General features: G+C 45.8%; 1 protein-coding gene across 1 annotated transcript in view; it reads left to right on the top strand.

The window, feature by feature from the left end:
• The window catches only part of TGS1 (trimethylguanosine synthase 1), a 125906-nt gene that overhangs the window by 88453 nt on the left and 9879 nt on the right, over positions 1-27574 (top strand). The window contains 2 exon segments of the mRNA XM_073583983.1: positions 75-291; positions 1600-1678. Coding sequence (XP_073440084.1) covers positions 75-291; positions 1600-1678 — 296 coding nt within the window.

The raw sequence follows: 27574 nt of genomic DNA, 5'->3' as shown, positions 1-27574 counted from the left end.
TGAGCCATGCTTACTTATTCTTTGCTTGTCTTCAGCTATTCACTAATGTTTCTGCACTTCTCCCTTTTCTGCAGTCATTGCGGTGGACATTGACCCCGTGAAGTTGGATTTGGCTTACAATAATGCCATGGTGTACGGCGTTGCAGATCGCATTGAGCTGATCCGTGCTGATTTCATGTGCATCGCTTGTGATTTGAAGGCAGATGTCGTATTTCTCAGCCCTCCGTGGGGCGGTCCGGACTATGTCAGCGCAGAAACCTTTGATATCAAGACAATGATGTCCCCTGATGGATATCCTTTACAAGCTGCTAACCCACAGTGATGCTGAGGTGGTATTAGACTTCGCCTCGGTACGTCGGCCTGCCTGTACTGGCACATTAAAACATTGCTATGGAGGTTGTTCTAGTGAGAATATTTTTAGAGACCATTTTTTTGACCGTGGAGTAGAGCATAGCTTTTGTGCTAAGGTTATATGTTAAATCTAGAAAATAAAAGATCCACCTTGATGGTAGAACATGCTGCACATTCTGGGGGCATAATTCTCAGGTTTAGCCCATTTTTTGTTGAATGGGGAAATCCACATCTGAATCCGCATGCAAATGTAAAATGCAGAACTCGTCAGAATGTTTCTGCAGACATCAGCATCGTCTTACAAGAAACGTCTTGCTTAAATAAGGTTGTGTTCACATCTCATTATGTTAGTTAATTCAATGGGTGTGCTGCATTCACTGTCATAGGCTTCCATGTACCCAAAGGAAGGCCAGAACCATGTCCATTGGTCTGTTATGGCGGCATGTGTTGGCATACCTTCTTGTCCTATGCAGTAGACCAGCGCATATCACATTTCCCTATACAGTGGGACACCTGAAACATAAATGTATGCCACTGTCACGCATTGGCAGTGTATACATTATACGTTGGTATATGCCATGATGCCGACACATACCTTTTACCTAAAACTATGACTAGATTTGATCATCATCTAATCCTTTTGTAAAAAAATTAATTTCTGTGCTGTTTTTCATAGACTTGTACAAAGCTGGTATCAGTCATGTTCGGACATCACTCTGTACAACTCCTCTCCACTGTCACCATCTAGTATTTATACTCACACCTAGGTACTGTCATCATTTATTCTGTGGAGATAAGTCCAAATGGCGGTACATACATACCGGGATATGGTGTATGGCTATGTGTGCCCCAAATACAATCTTTCCTGCAGCGGGTATAAAGGAGACCTGGTGATTTACCTTTGGCTTCCCATGTAGAGGTGACCTGCATCTGAACTTCTTCTTTAGCTGAGCATTGAACTTATTGATAAGCGTTCAGGTGTGTGTGGAAATGTCACTGAGCTGACAGCTGTGGCTCATATATACCCCCATGTATGAGTACGAGAAAGGAAAATGCTTAACTTTCCATTACACGTATTTTAGTTCCTCACTTTTTCAAAATCTCCATTTGCTGCCAAAGAATAAGATTTAGCTGCCAGTCTGAGCCTCCCGAACCATTAATGGTTGGCGGAGAAACCTATATAACCACAACATGTATATTATAGATGTCGATAGTTTGTTATTGTCCATTTCCTTAACATTTTGCCACCTTTGAAGTTTTCCAGCTTTCCCAAGAGATTACAAAGAACATTATTTATTTTGTACCGCGCAATACAGATGCGGAGCAGGTAAGACATTGCCTTTCTTGTCTGTACGATCCTCAGCTCCAGCTGGGTTTGCTTTTCTTTCTTTGGTCATTATATATCTTGACGTGAGTTTTCTTCTCCACTTTCTGTATATGAACTTCAGATCTCCAATGATCTTTCTCCTGTATAGAGTGACTCCAGAGCCAAAGCAAAGGCATACATCCATAGAATAAAGCATTCTGCTCATGTAAGCGGAGCTCTTCCATGGGTTCATGAATACAGACCACGTATAGCGGCAGGCCGTCTCCACAGATTAAAGAGCAGTGTCCACGCTGCCCCATAGGCTCCCCTAGATACCTGCGGAATGCAGTGTTGGATGGAGCGTGCCATCATTTCTGATTCTCACTCATTCCAATCCGTGGGAAAATCCTCTAAACATAAAATCAGGTGGACGCAGAGGTAAAACACAAGGGGATTTATGACTTGCAGCATTTTTGAGGTCTCTTGTTGGAGGCAGTATTGCCATAATTTGCAGTGAGAATCATGGAAATGTTGCACAAGGCTTGTATCCTTCAGTATGTCTACTGATGTTTCCGCAGTTGTTTGATCACACGACTACTGAAGTGAGAGAGCGCAGAGATTTTGTGGTCCTAGCCGAGCTGCAAACCGCGCACACTCTCCAGCCTTAGGCTAGTTTCACATTAGCGTTTGGAGGCGCAGCGGATGCTCGCCATGAAGCTCCGCCCCCTGCCGTGCTTCCTCCTGTCAGCTCCGCCTATGGGCGCATGCGGCCTGCGTACCCTATCTTTAGGATTGGGTACGCAGGCGATGCGCAGGTATGCTTTTGCCTCCGCATACGTCCTTTTGACCGTGCAGCGACCGCACCAAGATGCAACACATTGTGTTTGGCGCAGGCCGCCGCACCGTCAAAAGGACACATGCGGCGGCAAAAGCATACCTGCGCACGGCCTGCGTACCCAATGCTAAAGATAAGGGTATGAAGGCCGCATGCAGCGGCATGCGCCCATAGGCTAATGTGAAGCCAGCCTTACTGATGTGCATGGTGATAGACGTCAGTGTACCTTTTTCTGGTTCTCGTACAGTAGTCGGCAGCCGCCCGTAGAAATCATGTAGGTGCATTATGTGTTGTTCATTTATAAACTGGCATTGAGAAAATGCTATTTGGGTTCATGTTGCCGTCTCCTGTGAAGTGACATGTCTGTACAGTCTGCCCAAACTAAACCTGGGAATCCCTCGCTGTGGAGGAAGTATGGTAAGTGTTTCTGGTGTGCCTGATCCTGGGTATTTCCTCCGTGTTTGCAGCAGGGCAGCATACAGAGTGTGCGCAAATAAGAGGAACGAGGCTCACTAGTAGCAGTCTGTATGGTTCCTGGATTATAGTGCAGTGCTTCATTTATATGGGTGTTAGAAGGGCAGGTCACCTGAGAAGTGACATACAGGAGTAAAGGTTACCAATTGGTATTACGTCTCACACGTTCTTTCTTTTCTGAGAACTTCCTATGACTAATGACCTTTTAATTTGATTGAGTTTCCAGGTTCGGGCTGGGGTCCCACAAAGTGTGCTGTGTCTCTGCTATTTGGGTATGAGGTGTGGCTGATAAGCAGCTTCCTAAAAGTCGCAGCAGCTTTCCATTGCATCATTAACCCCTTCCCGACCTCCTATGTATTGGGACATCCTGTTTGCCAAGGTGTTCCAGCAAATGGACATGGCATTACACCCACGTGATCGTGTTTGTCCGGCACAAACAGCCATGGTCACTCCCACGACCAATCCTGGCCGTACAACCCTCTAGATCTTGAGGTTGTTAGTGATCGCAGCATTTAAATGGTTGTGAGAGGGAGTCGATGCCCGCATTAATTGGTCTGCCAAGTACGGTGGCCTTTTCGGCCCTGCCATAAGTGTATGTACTGCAGTACATTAGACCAGCAATCACAATATTCAATGTTCAAACCTGGACTAAGTAAAAAAAAATGTTAAAGTATAAATAAACACAGATTATAGAACTGAAAAATGTGTCGGCAATGAAAACACATTTTTCATGAAAAAGTACACATATTTGGTATCATGGGTCACATCCGGTAAAGAAGCTGAGGTACAAAGCTATCACACTGTTTAAAACCCCAATAGTGAACACTGTAAAAAATAAAAAAAAATCAAAACACAAAAAATAGAATAAAATGTGATTTAAAAGTCATATGTAAAGTAAAATCATACTGCAAAATAATAAATACCTCAATCAGTTCTGGCAAAGGAAAAATAAATAGAGGAGTGTGTGTGTGTGTGTGTGTGTGTGTGTGTGTGTGTGTGTTATATATTACATATAATATATATACACACACATGTGGTCAAAATTGTTGGTACCCCTCATTTAATGGCAGAAAAACCCACAATGGTGACAGAAATAACTTGAATCTGACAAAAGTAATAATAAATAATCTATGAAAAAGAACAAATGAAAGTCAGACATTGCTTTTCAACCATGCTTCCACAGAACTTCGCCTCATTGGGGGACACAGGACCATGGGTGTTATGCTGCTGTCACTAAGAGGACACCAAGCAAATACACAAAGACATTAACTCCTCCGCAGTATATACCCTCTGCTGGATCTATCCTGAACCAGTTCTTAGTGTCTGTAGGAGGCACTAGGGTCTGGCTTCAGACCCCAGCTTCATTATTTTATTTTTATTTTCATTTTTTACTTTTTTCCTAAGGATTGATGGGGCGACCGGGGCCTTTTAAGGTCCCGATCTCTCAAAATCATCAACAGGCGGGAACGCGGAATGTCGCCTCCCCGTACCCCCTCCTGAAACCTTAATGCACCTGAGCTCTCCTTAGGGGCGACGGATCCCTTTATAGGGAATCTGTCACCCTTTTTTTTGGACTATGAGCTGCCGGCATCGACATCAGGGGCTTATCTACAGCATTCTGTAATGCTGTAGTTAAGCCCCCGATAACCTGAAAGAATAGAAAAAGGAGTTATATTATACTCACCTGGGGGGCGGTCCGTTCTTGGTCCGATTGGTGTTGCGGTCTGGCTCCTCCCATCTTCATACGATGCCGCCCTCTTCTTCCCTTCCTGTCGTGGCTCCGGCGCAGGCGCACTGCTCTGCCCTGTTGAGGGCAGAGAAGAATACTGCATTGCGCAAAAGCCGGTCCTCTCTCGGCACCTGCGCACTGCAGGACTCTGCTCTGCCCTCAACAGGGCAGAGCAATGCGCCTGCCCGGAGCCACGACAGGAAGGGAAGTAGAGGACGGCATTGTATGAAGATGGGAGGCACCGGACCGTGACACGCATCCGACCGGACCGGAGGCCGGGGTGAGTATAATCTAACTCTTTTTCTTATCTTTCAGGTTACATCGGAGGCTTATCTACAGCATTACAGAATGCCACCGCCGCTTTCATCGCTCCACCGTCACCACGGCCGCCACCGCTAATTTTAGTCCACGCCTCATGGCCGGGATAGGCCAAATTCCGCCCACCCGGGCGGCTCCACCCACATCTTGGCACTTCTCGCTCTCAATGAGAAGCGCTGCGGCCATTTTATTTCTTCCTGGCCTTGACTCCCCCCACATTTCAGTCGCTTCTCGTTCCTCATAAGAAGCGTCGACTCCTTCTCAGGCCACCACTTCCTGAAATCCACCGCACGTATCTTTTCGGGGGACACCATTACTGCCTGCCAACTCTTCTCTCAGGCTGTGTTTACACGTAGCGTTTTTTTTTGCATTTTTGCGTCGATTTTAGACGCGTGATTTTGCCACGAAATCGCAAAAAAAAGCATCCTATGGCATTCCGCACATGCTGTACTAATGCTGCGGATTTTTCCGTGGCGGTATTGAATCGCGGAAAAATGCGCAGCATGCTCATTCATTGTGCGGAATCGCGGGAAAATCCGCACACATATGTATGCATTGTTCTTACTTTCTGCATGTGGATGTGCCCACCATGCGAAAAGTAAGCAGAACATTTGTAAATGGTACCCACGGTCTGGAGGAGAGGAGATTCTCCTCCAGGCTCTGGGTACCATATCCCTGTAAAAAATAGAATTAAAATAAAAAAAATCATCATATTCTCACCTTCCAATGTCTCTCGCAGCATCACCAGGCCTCAGTGATGCTCCCGGCAGGTCCCGTTCCCAGTGATGCATTGATGACGTCGTGGTCATTGTCGCAATGCATCACTGGGAGCGGGACCTGTCGGGAGCATCACGATGATCGGGGACGCTGCACGGGACGTCGAAAGATGAGAAAAACACGATTTTTTATTTTTTTTTTTAATATTTTTAACATTAGATCTTTTTACTATTGATGCTACAGATCGCTTGGAAAAAGCTAGGATTCTGCAAGCTAATTACGCTTGCAAATCGCTAGTTTTTCCGCGGGAAATAGGCGGGAATTAAAATGCTGTTTTCTCGCATATTTCCCACGGAATGGTATTCCGGAATTCCCGCGGAAATTTCCACGGCACTTCCGCAACGTGTGCACATAGCCTCAGGCTCCTTTTACATTGTGGCGCAGACTACCTTCTCTGGGGGCACTGACACAGGACCTGGGTAAGCCAGTGCACAGCCCTTAGCCTCTTCCCTGCAGCAAGCTCTAAGCAGCATATACATGCAATATGTCGCAATCAAAGGCACTTAAGAAAAGTAATAAAGCGCACACTGTAGTTTATGCCTCATGTACCGCATGTAATTCCCCACTACCACGGAGGCACCCCACTGCAATCTGTGCAGCCTGCAACACCTCATGCTCACAGGAGCCCCCCGCTAATGCCGACCCTAGTAGACCTAACCCACCCGAGTGGGCCACGTCCCTGGCACAGTCCATGGCTTCCATGGCTAAGGCTATAGAATCCTTCCGTGATTCCTCCTCAAGCCGCAGCATCAGTTTACCTTGCGAAGAAGGCCCCTCAGCCATTCTAGAGTCTTCCTCAGACGGGCCGGACAGCAGCAGAGGATGTCCAATCTTCTAGGAAACGTTCCCGTAGCTCGTCCCCCAGGCATTCTGGTGCCTCAGCATCCGCTAGCTCTGGTTCCCGTTCCCCCTCCCCTGGTGTTCGCAGCGAACACGACTCAGAATATGAGTCGGATGCGGCCGTAGACCCGGACCCGCTAGAGTACCAGGAGTCTCTAGATGCCCTCATTGACACGGTTACTAATGCTCTGAGAGTAGAAGATGAGCCTGGAACTAATCCTGATCACACTGTGTCCTTTAAAAGGACCAAATGTCCTTACAGGGTTTTTAACAACCACCCTGAGGTTAGTGGCATTGTTCAAAGACATAGAAGTCGCCCAGACAAGCGATTCACAGGGCAAAAGCCAATAGAAGCACGGTACCCCTTTGTCCCCACTCTAAGAAAAGAGTGGACGGAGTCTCAGGCAGTTGATCCTCCCATATCACGGCTCGCATCCAAAACTCTACTGTCTTTGTCCGACGGCTCGTCTATTGAAAACCCCACTGACCGGCAGACTGACAATCTTGCGTAGTCAGTCTTTGAGGCTGCTGGAGCAGCACTCTTCCCTTCCTTCCCCGTCACCTGGGTGGCCAGAGCTATGGTGACCTGTGCTGAGGCCCTAGCTAAAACCAGTCGAGACAATAACCTACCTCCCGAGGCGGTCAGTCTTGCTTGCCCGGGCCGGGGATTATGTGGTACATGCCTCCCTAGATGCAGCTAACTGTGCCGCACTTACAGCTGCAAACACCATTACCATCAGGAGAGCCCTATGGCTCCGAGAGTGGCGAGCAGACTCCGCTTTAAAAAAATCTCTTAACTTCTCTACCTTACCAGAGCGGGCGTTTATTCGGAGAAAAGCTTGACCAAATTATCTCGGACGCTACTGGAGGAAAGAGCAAATTCCTCCCTCAGCAACGACCCAGTCGGTCCTTTCGAAGCCAGCAACAGGTTCACCTCCAGCCTTTTCGCAGTACTGCAGGCTGGTCATCTGCAACCACTTCCTCCATTTCAGCCCATCCCCCGCGTAGGGACAGGGATTCACAACCTTCATTCAAGCCCTCTCATTCCTGGAGACACAGACCCTCACGGTCCTGACCCAAGGGTACCTCTTCCCGCAAGTTCTCTACTCAATGACTCATTGCAGTATCCAGAAGGCGCAGACAGGGTAGGCGACCGTCTGCTCCTGTTTCGCCACATCTGGATGGCGGTCGTTCACCACCAATGGGTCAGAGATCTGGTGTCTTCCGGATACAAAATTGAATTTCTGTCGCCCCCGCCAACATGTTTCTTCCGGTCTGTCTTCCAAAGACAAAGGCGCATGCGGACCCATTTTATCAGGCCATTTATGCGCTCCGCAACAACGAAGTCATCGTCCCGGTCCCACACACAGACAGGTTCAAAGGGTTTTACTCAAACCTGTTTGTGGTCCCAAAGAAGGACGTAACCATGCGTACCATCCTAGACTTAAAACTGTTGAACAAGTGCGTCATTTCAGAATGAAATCTCTCCGTTCTGTTATCACCTCACTGGAAAAAGGGGAATATCTCACGTCTGTCGACATCAAGGACGCATATCTTCACTTTCCAATCTTCTCATGTCATCAAAGATTTCTGCGATTCGCCATCGGAGATGAACATTTTCAGTTCACGGCCTTGCCCTTTCGGTCTCGCCACTGCCCCCGGAGTGTTCACCAAGGTCATGGCATCCTTCATGTCTATCCTGCACTCTCGGGGCGTGGTGATTCTGCCCTACCTAGATGACTTCCTCATCAAGGGATCGTCCCTTCATGCCTGTGCACAGAGTGTCAGCATCTCCGTGGACACTCTCACTCGTCTAGGTTGATTGGTGAACCTGAGCAAGTCCTCCCCAGCCCCATCCCAGAAAATCTCCTTTTTGGGGATGATCCTGGACACTTCCCAAGGGTTGGTAATTCTCCCTCCAGAAAAGATTTCAGCACTGATCCGGGGAGCCCAGAAGCTTTCTCTTGCCCGCCCCCCACTCCCTGTGGTTTGGTATGCAGGTCCTGGGGAAAAAGGTGGCGACAGTCGAAGCAGTACCGTTCCCTCAGCTACATCTCTGTCCTCTGCAGCAGGCATTGCTGTCAGCGTGGGACAGAAATCCGTCCTCTCTGGACCGCCGGTTTCGCCTGTCCCTCTGGATCAGGCAGTCTCTGAAGTGGTGGACGTTGTCGTCATCATTGAGTCAGGCAAAGTCCTTTCTTTCAGTTCACTGGCTGGTGGTGACCACCGATGCCAGTCTCCTAGGTTGGGGAGCAATCTTCCGTCACCACACAGCTCAGGGACGCTGGTTCATTCAGGAATCGTGTCTCCCGATCAATATTCTCAAGATCCGGACAATCAGACTAGCCTTTCAGTGATTCTATTAGCTTCTGGCTGATCGTTCCATCCGGATCCAGTCGGACAACGCCACGATGGTGGTGTACATCAATCGGCAGGGGGGCACACGAAGCAAAAGATCGATGCTCGAGGTAGCACACATTCTGCGATGGGCCGAGACAAATCATTCAGTGATTTCTGCAGTTCATATTCTGGGAGTGGAGAATTGGGCGGCAGATTTTTCTCAGCCACCAGGGCCTGGCCTCAGGAGAGTGGTCCCTTCATCCGGAAGTCTTTCAGCAGATTTGCCAATGCTGGGGAACACCAGATGTAGACTTCATGGCCTCCAGGCTAAACGCCAAAGTTCCGGCATTCGTAGCTCGGAAACGCGACCAATTAGCCATCGGGTCAGATGCCCTGGTGCTTCCATGGCATCAATTTCGCCTCCCTTACATTTTTCTGCCGCTTCCGCTAATCCCAAGGGTCTTCCGGAAGATCATGGTGGAATGTCGTCACACCAGACTGGCCTCGCCCAGCGTGGTACGCGGATCTAGTGCAACTAGTCGCCGACGCCCCCTGGCGGTTACCAGACTGTCCAGACCTTCTCTCTCAGGGGCCGATCTACCACCAGAACTCCAAGGGTTTGAGTTTAAAGGCCTGGCCATTGAATCCTTGATTCTAGCACAGGCCGGCTTCTCGCAATAGGTAGCTTCCACTGTGATTAACGCTCGAAAACCTACATCCATGTGCATTTACCATCGCATCTGGAAGGCCTTTTTTCTCTTGGTGTAAAACCCGTGGATGTTCACCACTTGTGTTTTCTATTCCTTCCATTTTGGAGTTTCTCCAAGCAGGATTAGACTCCGGTCTGGAAATGGCTTCTCTCAAAAGCCAAATTTCAGCTCTATCCGTCTTTTTTTCCAGCGAAGGATAGCTTTCAAATCACAGGTTAAGACCTTCATACAGGGGGAGTCGCATCTCGTCCCTCCCTACAAGATGCCACTAGAGCCTTGGGACCTTAATTTGGTCCTAGGAGCCTTGCAAGAGGCTGCCTTTGAACCCCTGCAATACACGTCTCTTACCCTTCTTTCTTGGAAAGTTGCTTTTCTTGTGGCAATAACATCCATCAGGCAGGTTTTGGAATTGGCGGCTTTGTCTTGCAAGTCTCCTTTTCTAGTTTTCCACCAGGACAAGATGGTGTTCAGGATGTCTCAGTCCTTCTTGCCTAAAGTAGTTTCTTCTTTTCATTTGAATGAGGACATAGTTTTGCCCTTGTTCTGCCCAGCTCCGGGCCATCGTACTGAGAAAGCTCTCCACACTTTGGATTTGGTGAGGGCACTCAGGAAATACATTTCCAGAACAGAAAGGGCCTACCTGCTTCTAAAGCTACAATAGCCAGATGGATCCGTTCAGCGATCCAAGAGGCTTACCGTGTCAGAGGTCAGCCTATCTCGGCGGGGATTAAGGCTCGCTCCACTTGGTCAGTGGGGGCCTCCTGTGCCATTCTGCACCAGTCGTCGGCACAGCAAGTGTGCAAGGCTGCAACTTTTCCAGCCTGCACACGTTTGTTAAGCATTACAACATTCATTCTCAAGCTTCTGAGGATGCGGCCCTTGGCAGACGGATTCTGCAATCGGCAGTATCACATCTGTAGAGCAGATTTAACCTGTTGGTACGCGAGGTTTCAGCTGTCGTTCTGTTTCCTACCCAGGGACTGCTTTAGGACGTCCCATGGTCCAGGGTCCCCCAGTGAGGCGAAGGAGAAACAGGGATTTTTGTGTGTACTCACCGTAAAATCCTTTTCCCAAGCCAATCATTGGGGGACACAGCACCCACCCTGATTGCCCGTTGGCTTGTGGTTGTTCTTTGTTTTTGACTTGTTGCATTATTGTTTGCTATTTATGAGCTCCTACTGCTTTGGCACCAAACTGGTTCAGGATAGAACCAGCAGAGGGTGTATACTGCGGAGGAGGAGTTAATGTCTTTGTGTATTTGCTTAGTGTCCTCCTACTGGCAGCAGCATAACACCCATGGTCCTGTGTCCCCCAATGATTGGCTCAGAGAAAAGGATTTTACGGTGAGTACGCACAAAAATACCTGTTTTTTTTTTAAAAAAAGTAAAACTCATGAAATAGGCCTGGACAGAAATGATGGTACCTTTAACTTAATATTTTTTTGCACAACCTTTTGAGGCAATCATTGCAATCAAACGATTCCTGTGACTGTCAATAAGATTTCTGCACTTCTCGACAGGTATTTTGGCCCACTCCTCAAGAGCAAACTGCTCTAGTTGTCTCGTTTTTGAAGGATGCCTTTTCCAGATGGCATGTTTCAGCTCTTTCCAAAGATGCTCAATAGTATTTAGGTCAGGGCTCATTGAAGGCCATTTCAGAATAGTCCAATGTTTTCCTGTTAGCCATTCTTGGGTGTTTTTAGCTGTGTGTTTTGAGTCATTATCATGTTGCAAGACCCATGACCTGCAACTGAGACCAAGCTTTCTGACTCTGGGCAGCACATTTCTCTCTAGAATAGAATCCCTTGATAGTCTTGAGATTTCATTGTACCCTGCACAGATTCTAGACACCCTATGCCAGATGCAGCAAAGCAGCCCCAGAACATAACAGAGCCTCCTCCATGTTTCACAGTAGAGACAGTGTTCTTTTCTTGCTATGCTTCATTTTTCCGTCTGTGAACATAGAGCTGATGTGCCTTGCCAAAAAGTTCCATTTTTGTCTCATCTGTCCATAGGACATTCTCCCAGAAGCTTTGTGGCTTGTCAACATGTAGTTTGGCAAATTCCAGTCTGGCTTTTTTATGATTTTTTTTCAACTCCCATGAAGTCCACTTTAGCACATATAACGACGGATGGTGCTATCTGACACTGATGTTCCTTGAGCTTGAAGTTCACCTCTAATCTGTTTAGAAGTTTTTCTGGGCTCTTTTGTTACCATTCGTATTATCCGTCTCTTTGATTTGTCATCAATTTTCATCCTGCGGCCATGTCCAGTTGGCTACAGTCCCATGGATCTTAATTTTCTGAATAATATGTGCAACTGTAGTCACAGGAACATCAAGCTGCTTGGAGATGGTCTTATAACTTTTACCTTTAACATGTTTGTCAATAATTTTCTTTCTAATTTCCTGAGACAACTCTTTCCTTCGCTTCCTCTGGTCCATGTTGAGTGTGATACACACCATGTTACCAAACAGCACAGTGAGTATCTGTAGCCCTCTATACAGGCCCACTCACTATTCCAAGATTGTAGACACCTGTGATGCGAATTAGTGGACACACCTTGATTTAACATGTCCCTTTTGTCACATTATTTTCAGGGGTACCATCATTTCTGTCTAGGCCTATTTCATAAGTTTTTTATTTTGTTAAAAAGTCTGTGGAAGCATGGTTGAAAAGCAATGTCTGACTTTCATTTGTTCATTTTCATAGATTTTTGATTTATTATTACTTTTGTCAGATTCAAGTTATTTCTGTCACCATTGTGGGATTTTCTGTCATTAAACGAGGGGTGGCAACAATTTTGACCACATGTGTATATTATATACCATGTATGTATATCTATGGATATTCTCTCAGAATATGAGAATGCAAGAACAATTTATTTTGTGTCATCATTGTTCTTAGTGTGCAAAAGAAGCAAAACATAAAAAATTATATAAATCTGGTATCACTGTAATATTAGGCTACTTTCACACTTCAGGTTTTCGGCGTCAGGCGCGATCAGGCGTCGTGCCGGAACGCCGGATCCGGTATATGTTTCTGAAAACCGGATGTGACGGATCCGGTTTTCTGCCGGATCCGTCTTTTTCTGGACAGACAAAACCGGATCCGTCTCATCCGGTTCATCCGTTTTTCTATCCGTTTTTTCGACGGATTACGCCGGATCCGGTTTTTAAAATTGACCCTTGTGGCCTTCCGAACGGGATTGGCTACTGGAAAACTATATATAGCGTGTTCCTACAGCCCTTCTTTGACAGGTTGTAGAGGAGAAAGTGCAGGTTGGAGAGAAGAGCAAGTTACTGGCGAAGATGGATGTTGTGATTGGAAATATTTTGAAGAATTTGGCGGATTTTACAGCGGAGGCGAATCGTTTGAGGGTGATTGTTCTGGAGAAGGAGAGAGCGAGACAGCAGCGCATCAGGCATCGTAGACGACGTTTGTGGATCCACCCCATCACAGCCAAGAGAATGACGCGTGGGGTCTATTCTACACTATGCATGGACCTTCGACGAAACCCGGATAAATTTTTTGGATATGTTAGGATGAAAATGGAGAATTTTGATTACTTGGTGGAGCGCATTGCACACCTCATAAGAAAAGCGGACACCTATTGCCGCTTCTCTGTTTCACCCGCAGAGCGTCTGATGGTGACTTTAAGGTAAGCCACATTTATTGGATGTGATCGCATCAGAGCACACTTTCACTGCAATCTTGTTGGTGGTAATTTGTATCTCCAAGTGTTATAGGTCAGTTTTGGTATGTAATGCTGTGATTTAAAACTAATTTATTGTTTTTTAATTCCCCACAGATTTCTTGCAACTGGAGAATCCCTTTCGTCACTGCATTTCCAGTACAGACTCGGGATTTCCACCATATCTGGAATTGTGAAGTACACATGCCGTGCACTGTGGGACTCCTTAGCTAAAGAGTTTTTACCAGAGCCCACAACAGAGAGGTGGATTGAAATTGCTGACAAGTTTCAACAGATATGTCAGTTTCCAAACTGCTTGGGCGCTGTGGACGGGAAACATATCCGCATTGTAAAGCCAGCTGGATCGGGATCTGAATATTTCAATTACAAGAAATATTTTTCAATTGTCCTCATGGCCATCGCCACAATACAAATTTATTGCGGTTGATATTGGGGCTTATGGCCGCTCCAATGACTCTCAAGTTTTCAAACTGTCTGCCATGGGGCGTAAACTGTATGGAAACACCTTCCAGTTCCCACCACCTAGACCGCTGCCGCAAACATCTGGTCCACCTATGCCATTTGTCTGTGTAGGGGATGAAGCCTTCCAGCTGTCAGAACACCTTTTGAAACCGTACTCTAGCAGAGGATTGACAAGACCAAAACGCATTTTTAATTACCGCCTCACAAGAGCAAGAAGAATGGTTGAATGTACCTTTGGTATTCTGACAGCCAAATGGCGGGTCCTATTGACTGCGATCAACCTCAAGACAGAAACTGTGGACGAGGTGATCAAAGCGTGCGTGGTACTCCACAATTTTGTTATCTGCAAGGAACCCATTTCCATTGAGGACACCTCTGAAGAAACCACCTTGCAAGATTACCATGACATTACCACTAGAAGTTCTGTGACAGTTTCAGTAATGAGGGACAATTTTGCACTATACTTTGTCACCTCAAGGCAGAGTACACTGGTAGGATGACAGAGTGTGAAAGATTTGTGCCCTAACCAAACTTGTGTACCTTCTGGACCAACAGTATATACCTTTGCCAACCAAAGTTGGCTATCTTGTCATGGTCTCTATTTTTAGCTTTAGGCCACAGGTGTGTACCTGGTTGTGTTTTATGCAAAGTATTTCACCTTTTAACAAAAGTTGTGTACATTGTTAGGAAATCACCAACAATAAACACAACTTTTTAGGTGAAATACTTTGCTTCAAACACAACCAGGAACACAACTGTGGCAAAAAGCTAAAATTTACCCACAGTTATATACCTAGTTTTGAATACCATTTCACCTTTTAAATACCCTGTATTTAACCTTTTTCGCCGCAGAAAGAAATGACAGACAACCAGTGTAAAATAATTTAACTTTTATTGAAAAATGTTTTTTTTAGTAAACTTTTTTAAAATTTTAATAAACTTGTTTAATAAAACTTTGAAACTATAAAACTGAAACCATAAAACTGGTCATTTTTATTTAAATACACACATTATAATTCTGTGTAGTGTGTGGTGGAAATACTGCTGTAGGGGCTGCGGGACACTTCGACACTGGGAGTGTGGAGAGAGGACTGGGATCGTGGTGGGGAAGGAACAGTTAGAGGTGAAGGTGTGGAAAAAACTACAGAATGGGTGGACATGTGGGAAGCAGAAGAGGTGGTGGGTGGTGGAGTGGAGGGTTGGGCAGGGACTGTAGGAGCAGATGATGATGGCAAGTTGTATGGGGAAGGAGTTTGGTACGGGGCAGGTTGCTGGAAGTGGGGAGATGTCTGGTACGGGGCAGGTTGCTGGAAGTGGGGAGATGTCTGGTACGGGGCAGGTTGCTGGAAGTGGGGAGATGTCTGGTACGGGGCAGGTTGCTGGAAGTGGGGAGATGTCTGGTACTGGGGAGGTTGCTGGTACTGGGGAGTTTGCAGGTACTGTGGAGGTTGCTGGTACTGGTGAGGTTGCTGGTACTGGTGAGGTTGCTGGTGCTGGGGAGGTTGCTGGTGCTGGGGAGGTGGATGGTGCTGGGGAGGTGGATGGTGCTGGGGAGGTGGATGGTGCTGGGGAGGTGGATGGTATGTAATAGGAGGGGGAGGATGGAAAGTGGCTGGAGGTGGATGGTATGTAATAGGAGGGGGAGGATGGAAAGTGGCTGGAGGGGGTGTAGATGAAATAGGGGGAGGATGGAAAGTGGCTGGAGGGGGTGTAGATGTAATAGGAGGGGGAGGATGGAAAGTGGCTGGAGGGGGTGCAGGTGGAGGAACTACTGTGGTGGGAGGAGGAGGAGGTTGGGAGGTAACTTGCTGGAGAGCAGCGTGGCATGAATGCATTACATGCATCTGCTGGGCAGGAGAGAGCGTTTCCATGCGCTCCACAACAGACCTGAAAAAGGTGTGGTTTGGCGAAGATCTTGCTTCTGAATGCATGGTTTGCAGAAGTGTCTTCACCTCCAGAATGCTGGAGTTGATCTGCTGATAGCCTGCGGATATTTGCTCTGACAAGACTTTGAGACAGTTCTGGAAAGATGCATTCAGATGCAAGAACTCTGGCGCATAAGTCTTTTCCTGACCCCTCTGCCGCTGCCGCCCAGTACCCGCAGGTGTACTAGAGGTGGCAGGGGCAGAAGGGTGGGGTAAAGGGAAAGCGATCTCCTCACCAGCAGCTTCATGTAATGTAGGCGGCCACGATGCTCCTGTGCTGGTGGATGGGACAGATGGGTCGAATGTGTGGGAAGGCTGGGAAGGTGCAGATGTACCGGGGCGGTCGAAGTGTCCCTCGGTGCCGGTCTCCTCAGGGATCGCCTCAGAAGGGTCCAATCGTGCCGGCTCCCGAGTGCTGCTCACCGTGCTGTGGAATAAAGAGAAAAAAAAACAATTAAAATACTGACATGGTATGGCCCTGGCTGAAAATTTTTTTTACATATAACATTTTTTTTCACATGTGGTGTGTAATATTTACCTTCTGGTGAGCATTGTTTCCCGGAGGAACGACAGGGCTTGTGCGTACTTGTACTTGCTCCTGCGTCCTCCAGATCCACTCGGGGCCCGCATCTCTTTATTGAACTCCTTCTTGAAACGATCCCTCACAGACCGCCACCGATTCACAATTCTGTTCCCTGAAACAAGAAAGGAGTGGTTAGTATACAACATCAGTGTTTCCCAAACTCCAGTCCTCATGGTCCCCAGGGGTCATGTTTTCATGATTTCTATAGTAAATAGAAATCATGAACACATGATCCGTGGGGACCACGAGGACTGGAGTTCGGGAAACACTGGTTTACATCAAGCAACCGGTACTGTATATACTTACGCTCTTTAATCTGGGCCCGAGCTTCGAGGTCCTCCCAGCGGCCCACAAGGAGAGAACAGATTTCCTCCCAGAGTCGTCGGGTAACAATCAGGTCAGCGTGGCGGCGGTCAGCCATATTCCAGAGCGGCTCCCTTTCTCTGACGAGATCGATGAGGCGGTCCACATCAATCCCTCCATCCTCACCGTCAGAGTCGGGAGCACGCTGTGAAGGCTGTTAAAGAAAAAGACAAAAATAACATAATTAGCCTCCACAAAAGAAATGAAATAAAAAGTGCAAAAAAACAAAGCAAAAATATTTATACTTACACGCTGGTGACCGCCGCGTTGCTGTCGCCGACGACCCTGGGAGGCACTGCGAGGACCTCTTGGCCAAGCACCAGATTGGGAAGACTAGAGAAGAAAACAAAAAAAGTTATGTCTTTGGATGTAGGCATTTGTTTGCTGTGTGTGGTCTGCAGAACATTGTTTTCTATGTGTTGTGTGTAGTGTGATGTTGTGTTTCTGCGTTTGATGCAAAAAACTTACGAATTGTGAGCCCACTCCAAGTGTCTGTCCACCCCTTCCTTCTTCTTCTGGGAGCTCCTCTTCATCTTGTGATTCCTGTTTTGAAATAAAAGGCAATGAATAGACATATATTACAGAGAAGATGGATTTTGGAAATAAAAACTTACCGTCAAATGCTGACGATGCGAGGGAGGGCTCCCAGAAGATGTGCTGTCCTCTTGCTGGCCAGACTCCATGCCTGTGGGTGGTGTTACAGCTGCTGCCAGTGAAGCCAGTGCTGCTGCTGCTGCTGCTGCTGCATCTCTTGGGCGGCTGTTGAATAAAGAGAAACAAAGGGCCAATGAATATCTTGATATTCAATAGCCCTAGTTTGGAGGAATGGGGGATTTGATAATTACCGTCTCTCATCTGCTGCTGGCCTCCCCTCCTCAGCATGTTCTATTTGCTGCTCCATTTGGGGTGGTGGTGGTGCGGATGGTGCTGCAGTGGTCTCCTGCCTTCTCCTGCGCCTGGTTGCTGTCTTGGGTGGCATGTTGGGTGTGGCTGTGGGTCCCACTGTCTTGCTTTTATATATGTCTTGTGGGCAGAGCTACTGAGCATGCTCAGACCAAAAAACCGGATCCGGCCGACGGATCCGGCTTTCGCCGGATCCGGCGCATTGCGGCGCTCATAGGCTTTCATTGTGTGAAAAAGCCGGACGCGCCGGATCCGGAGTGTCCGGCTTTTTCGCCGGAGACAAAAAACGTTACAGTCACCGTTTTTTCCAGACGCCGGATCGCGACACATTGCCGGATCCGGCGAAAACCGGATGAAACGCATGGCCATCCGGCGCGATCCGTCGCAAATGCAAGTCAATGGGGGGGAAAACGGATCCGGCATTGCATTTCGCCGGATCTGGTTTCTGTCAAAAGCGCCGGATCGCGCCTGACGGCGAAAACCTGATGTGTGAAAGAGGCCTTACTGACCCAAAGAATAAAGCCGTCTTATCACTTGTACCACACTAGAAAGTGATAAAAAAGCAATGTACTACAAAATGGTAACCATAAATATGGGAAAAAATATACCTCATACAAGTTTATTGGTGGAGAAATAGAAAGTTCTAGCTCTCAAAATATGGAGATGCAAAAAGAAGGGGGACATTTTTATTTTAGTCTGTGTGTAGAAGTAGTAAACCTTAAAAATCCCCTGTATAAATCTGTAATCACCAGGAGAATAAAGCTGCTCTATCACTTATACTTCATCCTGAACTGCAAAAAAAAACATTAAAAATAAAACCAACTTTTGAACTGCTGATAATTTGTTCCTTCTGCCTCCCAATAGAGGACCATTAGAACTGGTCCATAGAGCAATGGAAGTTAGCTTTTCTGATAAATTGTGTATTATTTTATATTATATGAATGATCCGCTGCATGCCTGCTTATTGCCATCGACTGAGATGGCACTTGGAAGCACAACTGAATGATGGCATGCCGATGGAGGCAATGTGATTCTTCTTGTAGTAGGAGAATGCTCCTGCCACATTGCAGATGTTGTTCATGAAAGGGTTGAAGGACATGATATGCGATGAATGTGTTGTTGTGGCCTCCACATTTCCTGATCTCAATCATTGAGCATCTGTGGGATGCCCCACTTCACAGGGACTATACACAATATCAGGCAGTTGGATTTAATATTATGACTGATCTGTGTGTTTGCTGAGCAAACTGAGCCGAAGTCATACAATGTAATGAAGATGTAGCAGAACTTCAAATACGGATATATATTGGGAAGGTCTAGAAAGTAATATTTCAAACAGATTTTTTTAAAACTAAGTGATTTTTACAGAGAGAGTTGCTTCTTTTCAGTGCTGATTTTCAACCTCCTCGACAAAGGCCCTAAAGCTTTTATGTATAGCTGCCATTCTTAACGTCATATTTTCACTTTGGGTTTTTTATGCCGTATGCACAGGGGCCTATGAAACTCGTATTATCTCAAGAATGAAGGTTATACTTCTTGGGCTGTATCCAAAACTTAGCAAGTAGAGACTGCTGTGCGTAATACACAGCCAACACTCTCTACTGATGACAGCAACACCAGGTGGATAGGATGGGATCCGCATCAATCTGACATTTATGGGATAGCCCTGAGATGAGATGAGAATTCTCCTTTAAATAGTAGAGCTGCATATGTCTGATATCTGAGCGGTGTGTGTTCTGCTTGTCTCTAATATGTGAGCAGTGTGTGTATGCGCTACATTTATTTTACTCCCCAAATTTTTTGGTCCGTCTTACAGTCTGAATGCAGATTACTGGCGGGGGGCAGCGATGGAGCGGGGTCACAGGCGGTGTGATGCTGCGAGCTCCATCCCAGACTAGTAGAAGGGGGTGTCCACATTTCAATGCGATGGAGTCCAGGAGTCAAGATCCCGGAGTCCACCTCATTGAAACCATGGAAGTGTGGGGGCTCTGGGCTTTCACAAAATGTTGGTTGAGCCCCCCACCGCCAACCACCAACCTGGAACTCACAGCTGCCCTGCATCATCGCACCTTTAAACAACCTCTCCTCCTGGCCCGCAATATTGCCTGACTCCTGCCGCCTCCTCCCTGATAAGCTACATTCAGGCTACAAGAATGACCCCTATTCCCAACTCCCCCCCCCCCCCCCAAAGAAAAAAAAAAATTGTGGGGGGAAGTGTGCGTCTTATAGTCCGAAAAATACTGTATATCAATCAATCAAATTTATTATCGCCAAGTACATATTACATATATACAAGGAATTCTTTGTGGCAAAGAGGCAACATAATATATAACAACAGATACAACAAGTAACATCTAACAAGACAGATACAGTATATAGTCTACACATGACGATTTAATTGTTGAACAGAGAGTGGATAGAAGCTGTTCATATGGCGGTTGGTGCTGCATTTGGGGACTCTGAAGCGACGTCCTGAAGGGAGTAGTTGGAATGAGGAGTGTCCCGGGTGAGAGGGATCGGATGAAATTTTCAATGCGTGGGATCGAATACTCTTATCATAAAGATCCTGGATTTTAGGCAGGGGGGAGCCTATAATTCTCTCTGCTGTTCTGAAAGTCCTTTGTAAGCGGAGTTTGTCATGCGCAGTGGCTCCCCCATACCAGACTATCAGAGAGGAACAAATCACAAATCTGATGACAGCATTAAAGAATAAGATCAGCAGATTCTTAGACAAACCATATCTTTTCAGCTGACGCAGGAAGAACATCCTCTGTTGTGCTTTTCTTATAACAGCATCCACGTTTTTCCCCCATTTAAGATCATGAGAGATGATAACACCAAGGAATTTGGTCTCTGTGACCCTAAGAACCACTTCGTCATGGATGTAGATTGGAAGTATCTCATGTTGATCTTTCCTAAAATCCACAACCATCTCAGCAGTTTTTTTTAGTGTTGAGTACAAGATTATTGGCTTTACACCAGTCACATATTCTTTCCACCTCACTCCGATACAAGTCTTCAGCATTTCCCCTGATGAGACCAATCAGTGTCATATCATCGGCAAATTTCAAGATTTTTACTGAGTCTGCTGAAGAGATGCAATCATTCGTATAGAGAGAAAACAGTAACGGGGACAAAACACACCCCTGAGGTGCCCCGATGTTTGTGACCAAGGTGTCCGAAGTGAATGGTCCAACTTTTACACTCTGTATCCTGGCTGTCAGGAAGTTATAAATCCACAAGCATAAGTTGAGAGGGACTCCAAGAGCTACCATTTTCTTATGAAGTAAATTCGGATCAATGGTATTGAACGCTGAGCTAAAGTCCATGAAAAGAATCCGGACATATGAGTGCAGTTCATCTGTATGATCCAAAATGTACTTCAGTGCCAGATTGACAGTGTCGTTTGCCGAACGATTCTCCTTATAGGCAAACTGAAGCGGGTCCCATAGCTTCTGCGTGAATTTTATCAGGTGGGACATCATAATTCTTTCGAAGACTTTCATAGCTACAGATGTGAGTGCTACTGGTCTATATAATATATATATATATATATATATATATATATATATATATAGACCAGTATATATATATATATATATATATATATATATATATATATATAGACCAGTATATATATATATATAGCGCCATTAATTCCACAGCACTTTACAGGCATAATCTAAAATGTCCCCATTGGGGCTCACAATCTAGATTCCCTATCAGATTGTCTTTGAAATGTGGGAGGAAACCGGAAAATCTGGAGGAAACCCGCACAAACGGGGAGAACATACAAACTCCTTGCAGATGTTGACCTTGGTGGGATTTGAACACAAGACCTCAGAGCTGCAAGGCTGCAGTGGTAACCACTGAGCCACTGTGTTGCATGTTTCTAATTTGTGTGCCCCATGTTCTTAATATGTGAGCGGTGTGTGTGCCACATGAGTCTGATATGTGAGAGGTGTGTGTATCTCATGTGTTTTGATATGTGAGTAGTGTGTGTGCCACTTGTGTCTGATATGTCAGCGGTGTGTGTGCCTCGTGTGTCTGTCACTAAATTTGAGTAGAGTTGCAAGCTTCGAATATGTGAGTGGTGCCAGTACAATTTATATGAATGAGTTAAAAAAAAAAAAAAAAAATACAATTTTCCCACTTATAAATGCTTTATTGTCTCAGTACACATAATTGGGTCATTACAGTGTCATCAGTACCTATCTATCAAATTATCCTGTTTAAGGCTTTTGGAGTTCTGTTTTTCTCTTAAAATATAGGAACAGAAAAACAGAAATTCTGTAAGAATTGGCACACAAAGCATTTACGTAGTTCCCGACCAGCAATGAAAATATAAGCCACAGCTGGATGCCAGTTCCTGCTTTGCGACATATTGTCATGACTCTGTTGTTGGGTGTTCTGGGACCAGGGGCGCCCTAGCTCACCCTGTTCCCCGGATTACTTCTGATGGTGAAGACACCGGGGCCATTTACCTTGCTTCAGCTCCTGAATCTGCCCTCAGTCTGTTCCCCTCCACTCAGGGAAGAGGGGAGAGTAGTAGTGTACTGTAATACACCAACCAGACTAACAAGTTAATACAAACAGGGATAAAGGAAAATACCAATCATACTAATATACTCACACAAACAACAGAGGTATACACCGGAGAGTGGAGGATGGGGTCAAACCAAAGGAGGAGAATTAACACACCCAAAACCTAGAAACAGTCTCAGATAAATCCACCAAACGCCTTCTCAAACGTCAACCACAAACCAACAACTATTAACCATGCAGCTTGAGCTTGCTCTGGCAATGATTGCTTGCCAGGGCCCACATTAATTAGCAGATGGGAGTGGCTAACAGTGCACAGCTGAGAGCCTTAATGCAGGAAAGCATCCAGGAGCGTTCAGCTGAGCAGATTAACCCCTGCACAGCAAAACAGCAAAAAGAAACCGTTTAACATGAAGGAGAAGTGTTTCTAATAAGTGCAGGAGTAGGAGAAATCAGACGCTGCGGTCTTTTGGCTCCTCTCTGTCATGGTAAAACTGTGACCCGTACTTTAATTTTTCTCAGGCTGATCTCTTGGGAGCTGTCAGTGCATCCTCATGATCAGCAGCCGGAGCGCAACAAGATTGCCGGTGCCAATAATGGCTGTTGTGAACTCACTTAATCCGACTTTTGAGGCAAGGCTCCCTCTGGTGGATACTGCTGGTAGTGGAGCTGGTCAACATGATGTTAACCCAACAGCTGCAGAAGATAATTGGAGGAGTGGGGGTAGTGACTGGGACTACATAAGCGAGCAGACTTCTCTCAGTGGCTGCCGGTGATACTCCTTTCTTTGCTTATTGAGGATTTCTGTCTCCTGCCTAATCCTGCATTTTTCAGCTGTCATTTGCTAAACCCTTTGCATCTGATTTTGCCTTGCTGTCGGGTCAGCTTGCTCCCCCAGGGGCTGCTGGCTCCTGCCCTGTATTTTTGTATTTTGTGTTTGTTTGCTCAGTCCCCTGCTGTATTAACCTGTTGCTAGCCACCAGTTCACACCCAAGTGCTGATATAGTGGGGGCGAGGTTTGTTATGAATGAGGAGGAAAAAACAAAAATGCAAGCTAAGTCCAGAAAACCGTAGAGGTTGGTAGCTAGCGGATTGCAAACCCCTGATCCTATTCACAACAACTAACAGTAGCCGTGGAGCGTTCCTACGGTGGTCCTAGACGCCTCTTCACTGCCCCAGAGCAGACCCCAAAGCAATAGACAGCCCCCAACATGTATTGTCGGTGAAAACAGATGAAAACACAAACACAGACAGACAGAGCAAACGATGGGGCCCAACTAACTAGATAGGAAAGGACAGAAAAGATGCTGGCTGCAATCCGCAAAAACCCTACCAAAAATGTCCCAACACGTTTGATAGGAAAAACGGCCCTGAAGTCACTAGACTTCAAAATCCCTATATCAGCACTCCGATATATTCTGAAGACAGAGCAAAAGAGATTTAACCGATCAGGTACAATAATGGAAATTCAGCAGAGCCCCAGCCGGGGCTGGCAGAACACAAAACTAAGCAAATCAGACAAAATCTTATGGAACAATAACAGAGCAAAACTTAGCTTTAGAAGACAGGAACTGAACTGGAGGCCAGAGCTCAGAGCAGAGAAATCACCAGCAACCCTACAGGGCGTCGGCTGCCTTTTATCCACTCAGAGATTCCGGATGTCCAATCGCAATCCACCTGTTCAGGAGACAGGTTTCTCCCATCCAAATCAGTTTCACCACCTCCTTTCACCAGCAGAAGGAGTTCATCGGACATCAAAGGTGAACGAGAAAATGAGCTCACAACAGAGGTTAGTGTAAACCTCAGTATTTTTGTACATCAGTCGTGTTGGAATTGTTAGGGTTTTTGCGTGATGCAGACAATGCCTTTTCTGTCCTGTCCTATCTAGTCAGTGTGGGCCCCAACATTTGCTCAGTCTATTTTCTGCCTGTGTTTGTGCTTCATCTGTCTCACCGACAATATATGTTTGGGGTCTGTCTATTCCTTTGGGGATCTGCTCCGGGGCAGTTTAGATTTCACCTTTCTGTCTTTAGGCTTAGTTAGTCCTCCGGCTGTGTCGAAGCGTCTAGGGCAACGTAGGAACGCTCCACGGCTACTGCTAGTTGTGTTGTTAAGATCAGGGGTCTGCAATCCGCTGAGCGACCAACCTCTCTGGTGTTCTGGTGGCATAGCCTATTGTGCTCTTCTCCTCCGTGATCCATTCATAACAAATGGCCTCCATGGTTGCCATCTTAGGTAGTAGTGAATAGCCACCTCGACATTCACATCTTTGTGTGGTGGAGCCCTGTTATCCAGAAGGATGGTGGGTCCCATGAGCACACAATCTGCATATTCTCCTGTGAGAATTTTCTATTTTTTTTGGGGGGGGGAGGGGGGGTGGAAATATATAGGTCCATGTGGTATTTTCTTTTTTTGTACTCGGCTGAGCTCGCTTTTGGATTTCTTTTTAAAGCAGGAAGTAGAAATGCTCATCCATCACATTCACTTCTCTATTTTCTATACCATATTTGTTTTTGCATTGAAGCCTTTCTTAATTGTGAACTTTCCCACTTGGCAGGAGCTATGGCTGCTATTTTTAGAAGGTGACACAAGATCTCAAGAATGGAGCCTAACATTAGACACTTCATTAAAGACCAATGATCAGTGGAAAAATGTCGATCTGTAATAGGGTTTAGTTTTATTTTTTAGCATTCGCAGCATTCCAAAAATAGCCTGAAAGCATACTTTTCCCTAAAACATGTACAATAGCCTTCTATATGGGCTTAGTTCAGTTCTAGTCGTATGCAGATATCTCTCCTGACTCCCCCAGACATGACTGCTCAGCTTGCCCAAGTGTTCATGTGTTTTTCCATGGGGCAAGAGAATTGGCAGCCAGATGATTATTTTCAACCAGAATATTGGCATCAGGGTTTTAATTTAAACTTACCGACCCTTCTCTCCCCCATGATCATCTTTGATGGTTGGTAGGCCCCATACACAATACATGATAGGCTAGCCCCACTGAAATCAGCAGGGTTCAGTGATCTTTAAACTAAGATACATTTTTGGCCTTTATTCTGCTTGTCTATCTCAGGGCTCGCTCACACTTGCGATGAAGCCGGATGAGTGCAATCCAATAAAACAATCGTATTGCACTCGGCTCAGTGTTCAGGTATGGGGCAGCTCACATCTGTGGTTATTTTCTCATGCCACTTTCTCCATCTCCTCAACACCTGTGCTGAGAGTCTCTCGTGTGAAAGGATCAGAGGAGCACCGAGCACTGACACTCGGCTCCCGCTCGCAGCAGAAGTGGAGCCAAGTGTCATTAGCATATCGCATCCAATGTCGTACGCTAATGTGACTCCCGCCGGTCAGATTCTTCACACATTGAAATATCAGAACCGCAAAAGCCTCTTGTCCATGTTTTCAGCAAATCTTGTAGATAACTGCCCAAAATTAAGAATTGTAAATTTTGGGCTGAAATCTGCAGATATGAGCTAAAGCACGTTTTGTAACTACCTTCGCTTACAAAGACATTGGCTTTCCCTCAGTTTAATTGCAGCACCTATTCTTTCAAAGTCAACAGGAAGTGCAGCCATGTTGGGTGTCACTTTGATCAGCTGTCAGTTTCTTAATTTTTTATTAATAGAAGCTAACACTTTTTTATCCTGCTCTAGCCTTCTAATATGACTTTTTTTATTTTAAAGTAATAAAACATAATATAATCATATACAATAAGAAAAAGGAAGGTAGGCACCGAAGTCCTCTTCTGCTGTGTTTGTATCAAACAGATGTCATAAAAATAAAACTTAAATAACATGTCCAATATAGAAAAAAATGTTAAGGCATGGCTGGCCTAAAAAAAAAAAAAAAAATAGTGAACCGTGGATACCAAAGCTACTGTAATGCCCTGCTCATGGGGTAAGCGACATAGCAAATCAGAAGAACTATACATTTCTTATTGGAGGTATTTGCTAATATTATTATTACACTTACTACATATTGGGGTAGATGTAGGAGCTGGGAATACCCCTTTACGCTTTATGGCAGCAGATCACAGCATCATTGGGTATAGGTTTATTGCATGAAATATCACCCAAAACAAAGGTCTCAGCCATTACTTGTAAGCACAGAATGCCTTTTACACAGGAGAAAAAATGAGAAGTACCGTAATATGTTGTGAATATTTTTTAACACCATATCAATCACTTCTTTATTTAGAGAAGTAGGTCGTATTCCTTATTCCTTGTAATTGCCGCCTTAAAAAGGGTGTACATCAGAATTACATTGAACACGCCTAGCTTTTTGTAATTCCACCTTGTTAAATGACTGGCAAGAATGTGAAAACTGTTTTTCTTTGAAAAATCAACATAAAACCTCACTATGGAATACTAGTGTAAAAAAAAAAAGACTTGTCAGCTCCCTGACATCTGTTTCATTATGTAGCCTTATAATAAATCATGGCTATAGGGACAAGAGCCATTAACAAGTCATTTTCAGGAGGAGCAGCACAATACACCATTTTAGGGCTGTTTCAGATGTCCATGATAATCGGTGGATCTTGGAATGTAATCCACGGGATGGATGCATATTTCCTGATCCAAGTGTGGCAGCTTCATAGAAATATATGAAGCTGTCAAGAGATTTGCGACCAGTCCATGCATTGTGATCCGACATCGACCGATTATCATGGACATTTGAAACGGCCCTTAAGAAAAGACATTTGCTAACAAATGCAACTGCCTGTCTGTTGTACCTGCCACCGATTATTGACTGTTACAGATTCTGCTGCTCCCTATCAACAGACCAGAAGTTTCTCTACCTGTTGACAGGGCGGGACTAGTTATGTCATGTTGATTGACAGCCATCTTCCCCAGTTAGGCAGTGGAGACTCGGCTGTCAATCAGCATGATGCCAGTAGTCCCACCCTGTCAACAGGAAAACAAACTGCAGTGTTTGGGCGTGCTCGGAGGTTTAGTTTGTGTCGCCGCAGCTGCATGATTTGCGGCTGCTAGACAGCCTGAATACATGTGGGGGATTTCCTAACAAACAGGCATTCCTCACATGTATTCAGGCTGTCTAGCAGCCACAAATCATGCAGCTGCGGCGACACAAATTAAATCTCCGAGCATGCCCAAAACACTCAGAGAACACTCAAGCGTGCTCGGAAAACTCGAGTAACGAGCACCCTCGTTCATCACTAAAAAAGACCTAAGAATACATCTAGATCTATTTTTGTTTCATCAGCTACAGCAAAGCCTTTAACTGTGTAGATCATCAGAAATTTGGGAATACCATGAAGGATATTGGTGTGCCAAACCATCGGATTAGCCTCATTAGTACCTTTTACATTGGCCAAGGAGCAACAGTCCGAACGGAACATGACGACACACCATGGTTCAAAGTAGAGTGAGGTGTCAGAC

The sequence above is a fragment of the Dendrobates tinctorius genome, unplaced genomic scaffold, assembly GCF_039654945.1.
Source record: "Dendrobates tinctorius isolate UK_male_01 unplaced genomic scaffold, ASM3965494v1 ptg000082l, whole genome shotgun sequence".
NCBI classification, from domain to species: Eukaryota; Metazoa; Chordata; class Amphibia; order Anura; family Dendrobatidae; genus Dendrobates; species Dendrobates tinctorius.
Note: the sequence above shows the minus strand (reverse complement) of the source record. Positions and strands in the feature narration are given on the sequence as shown.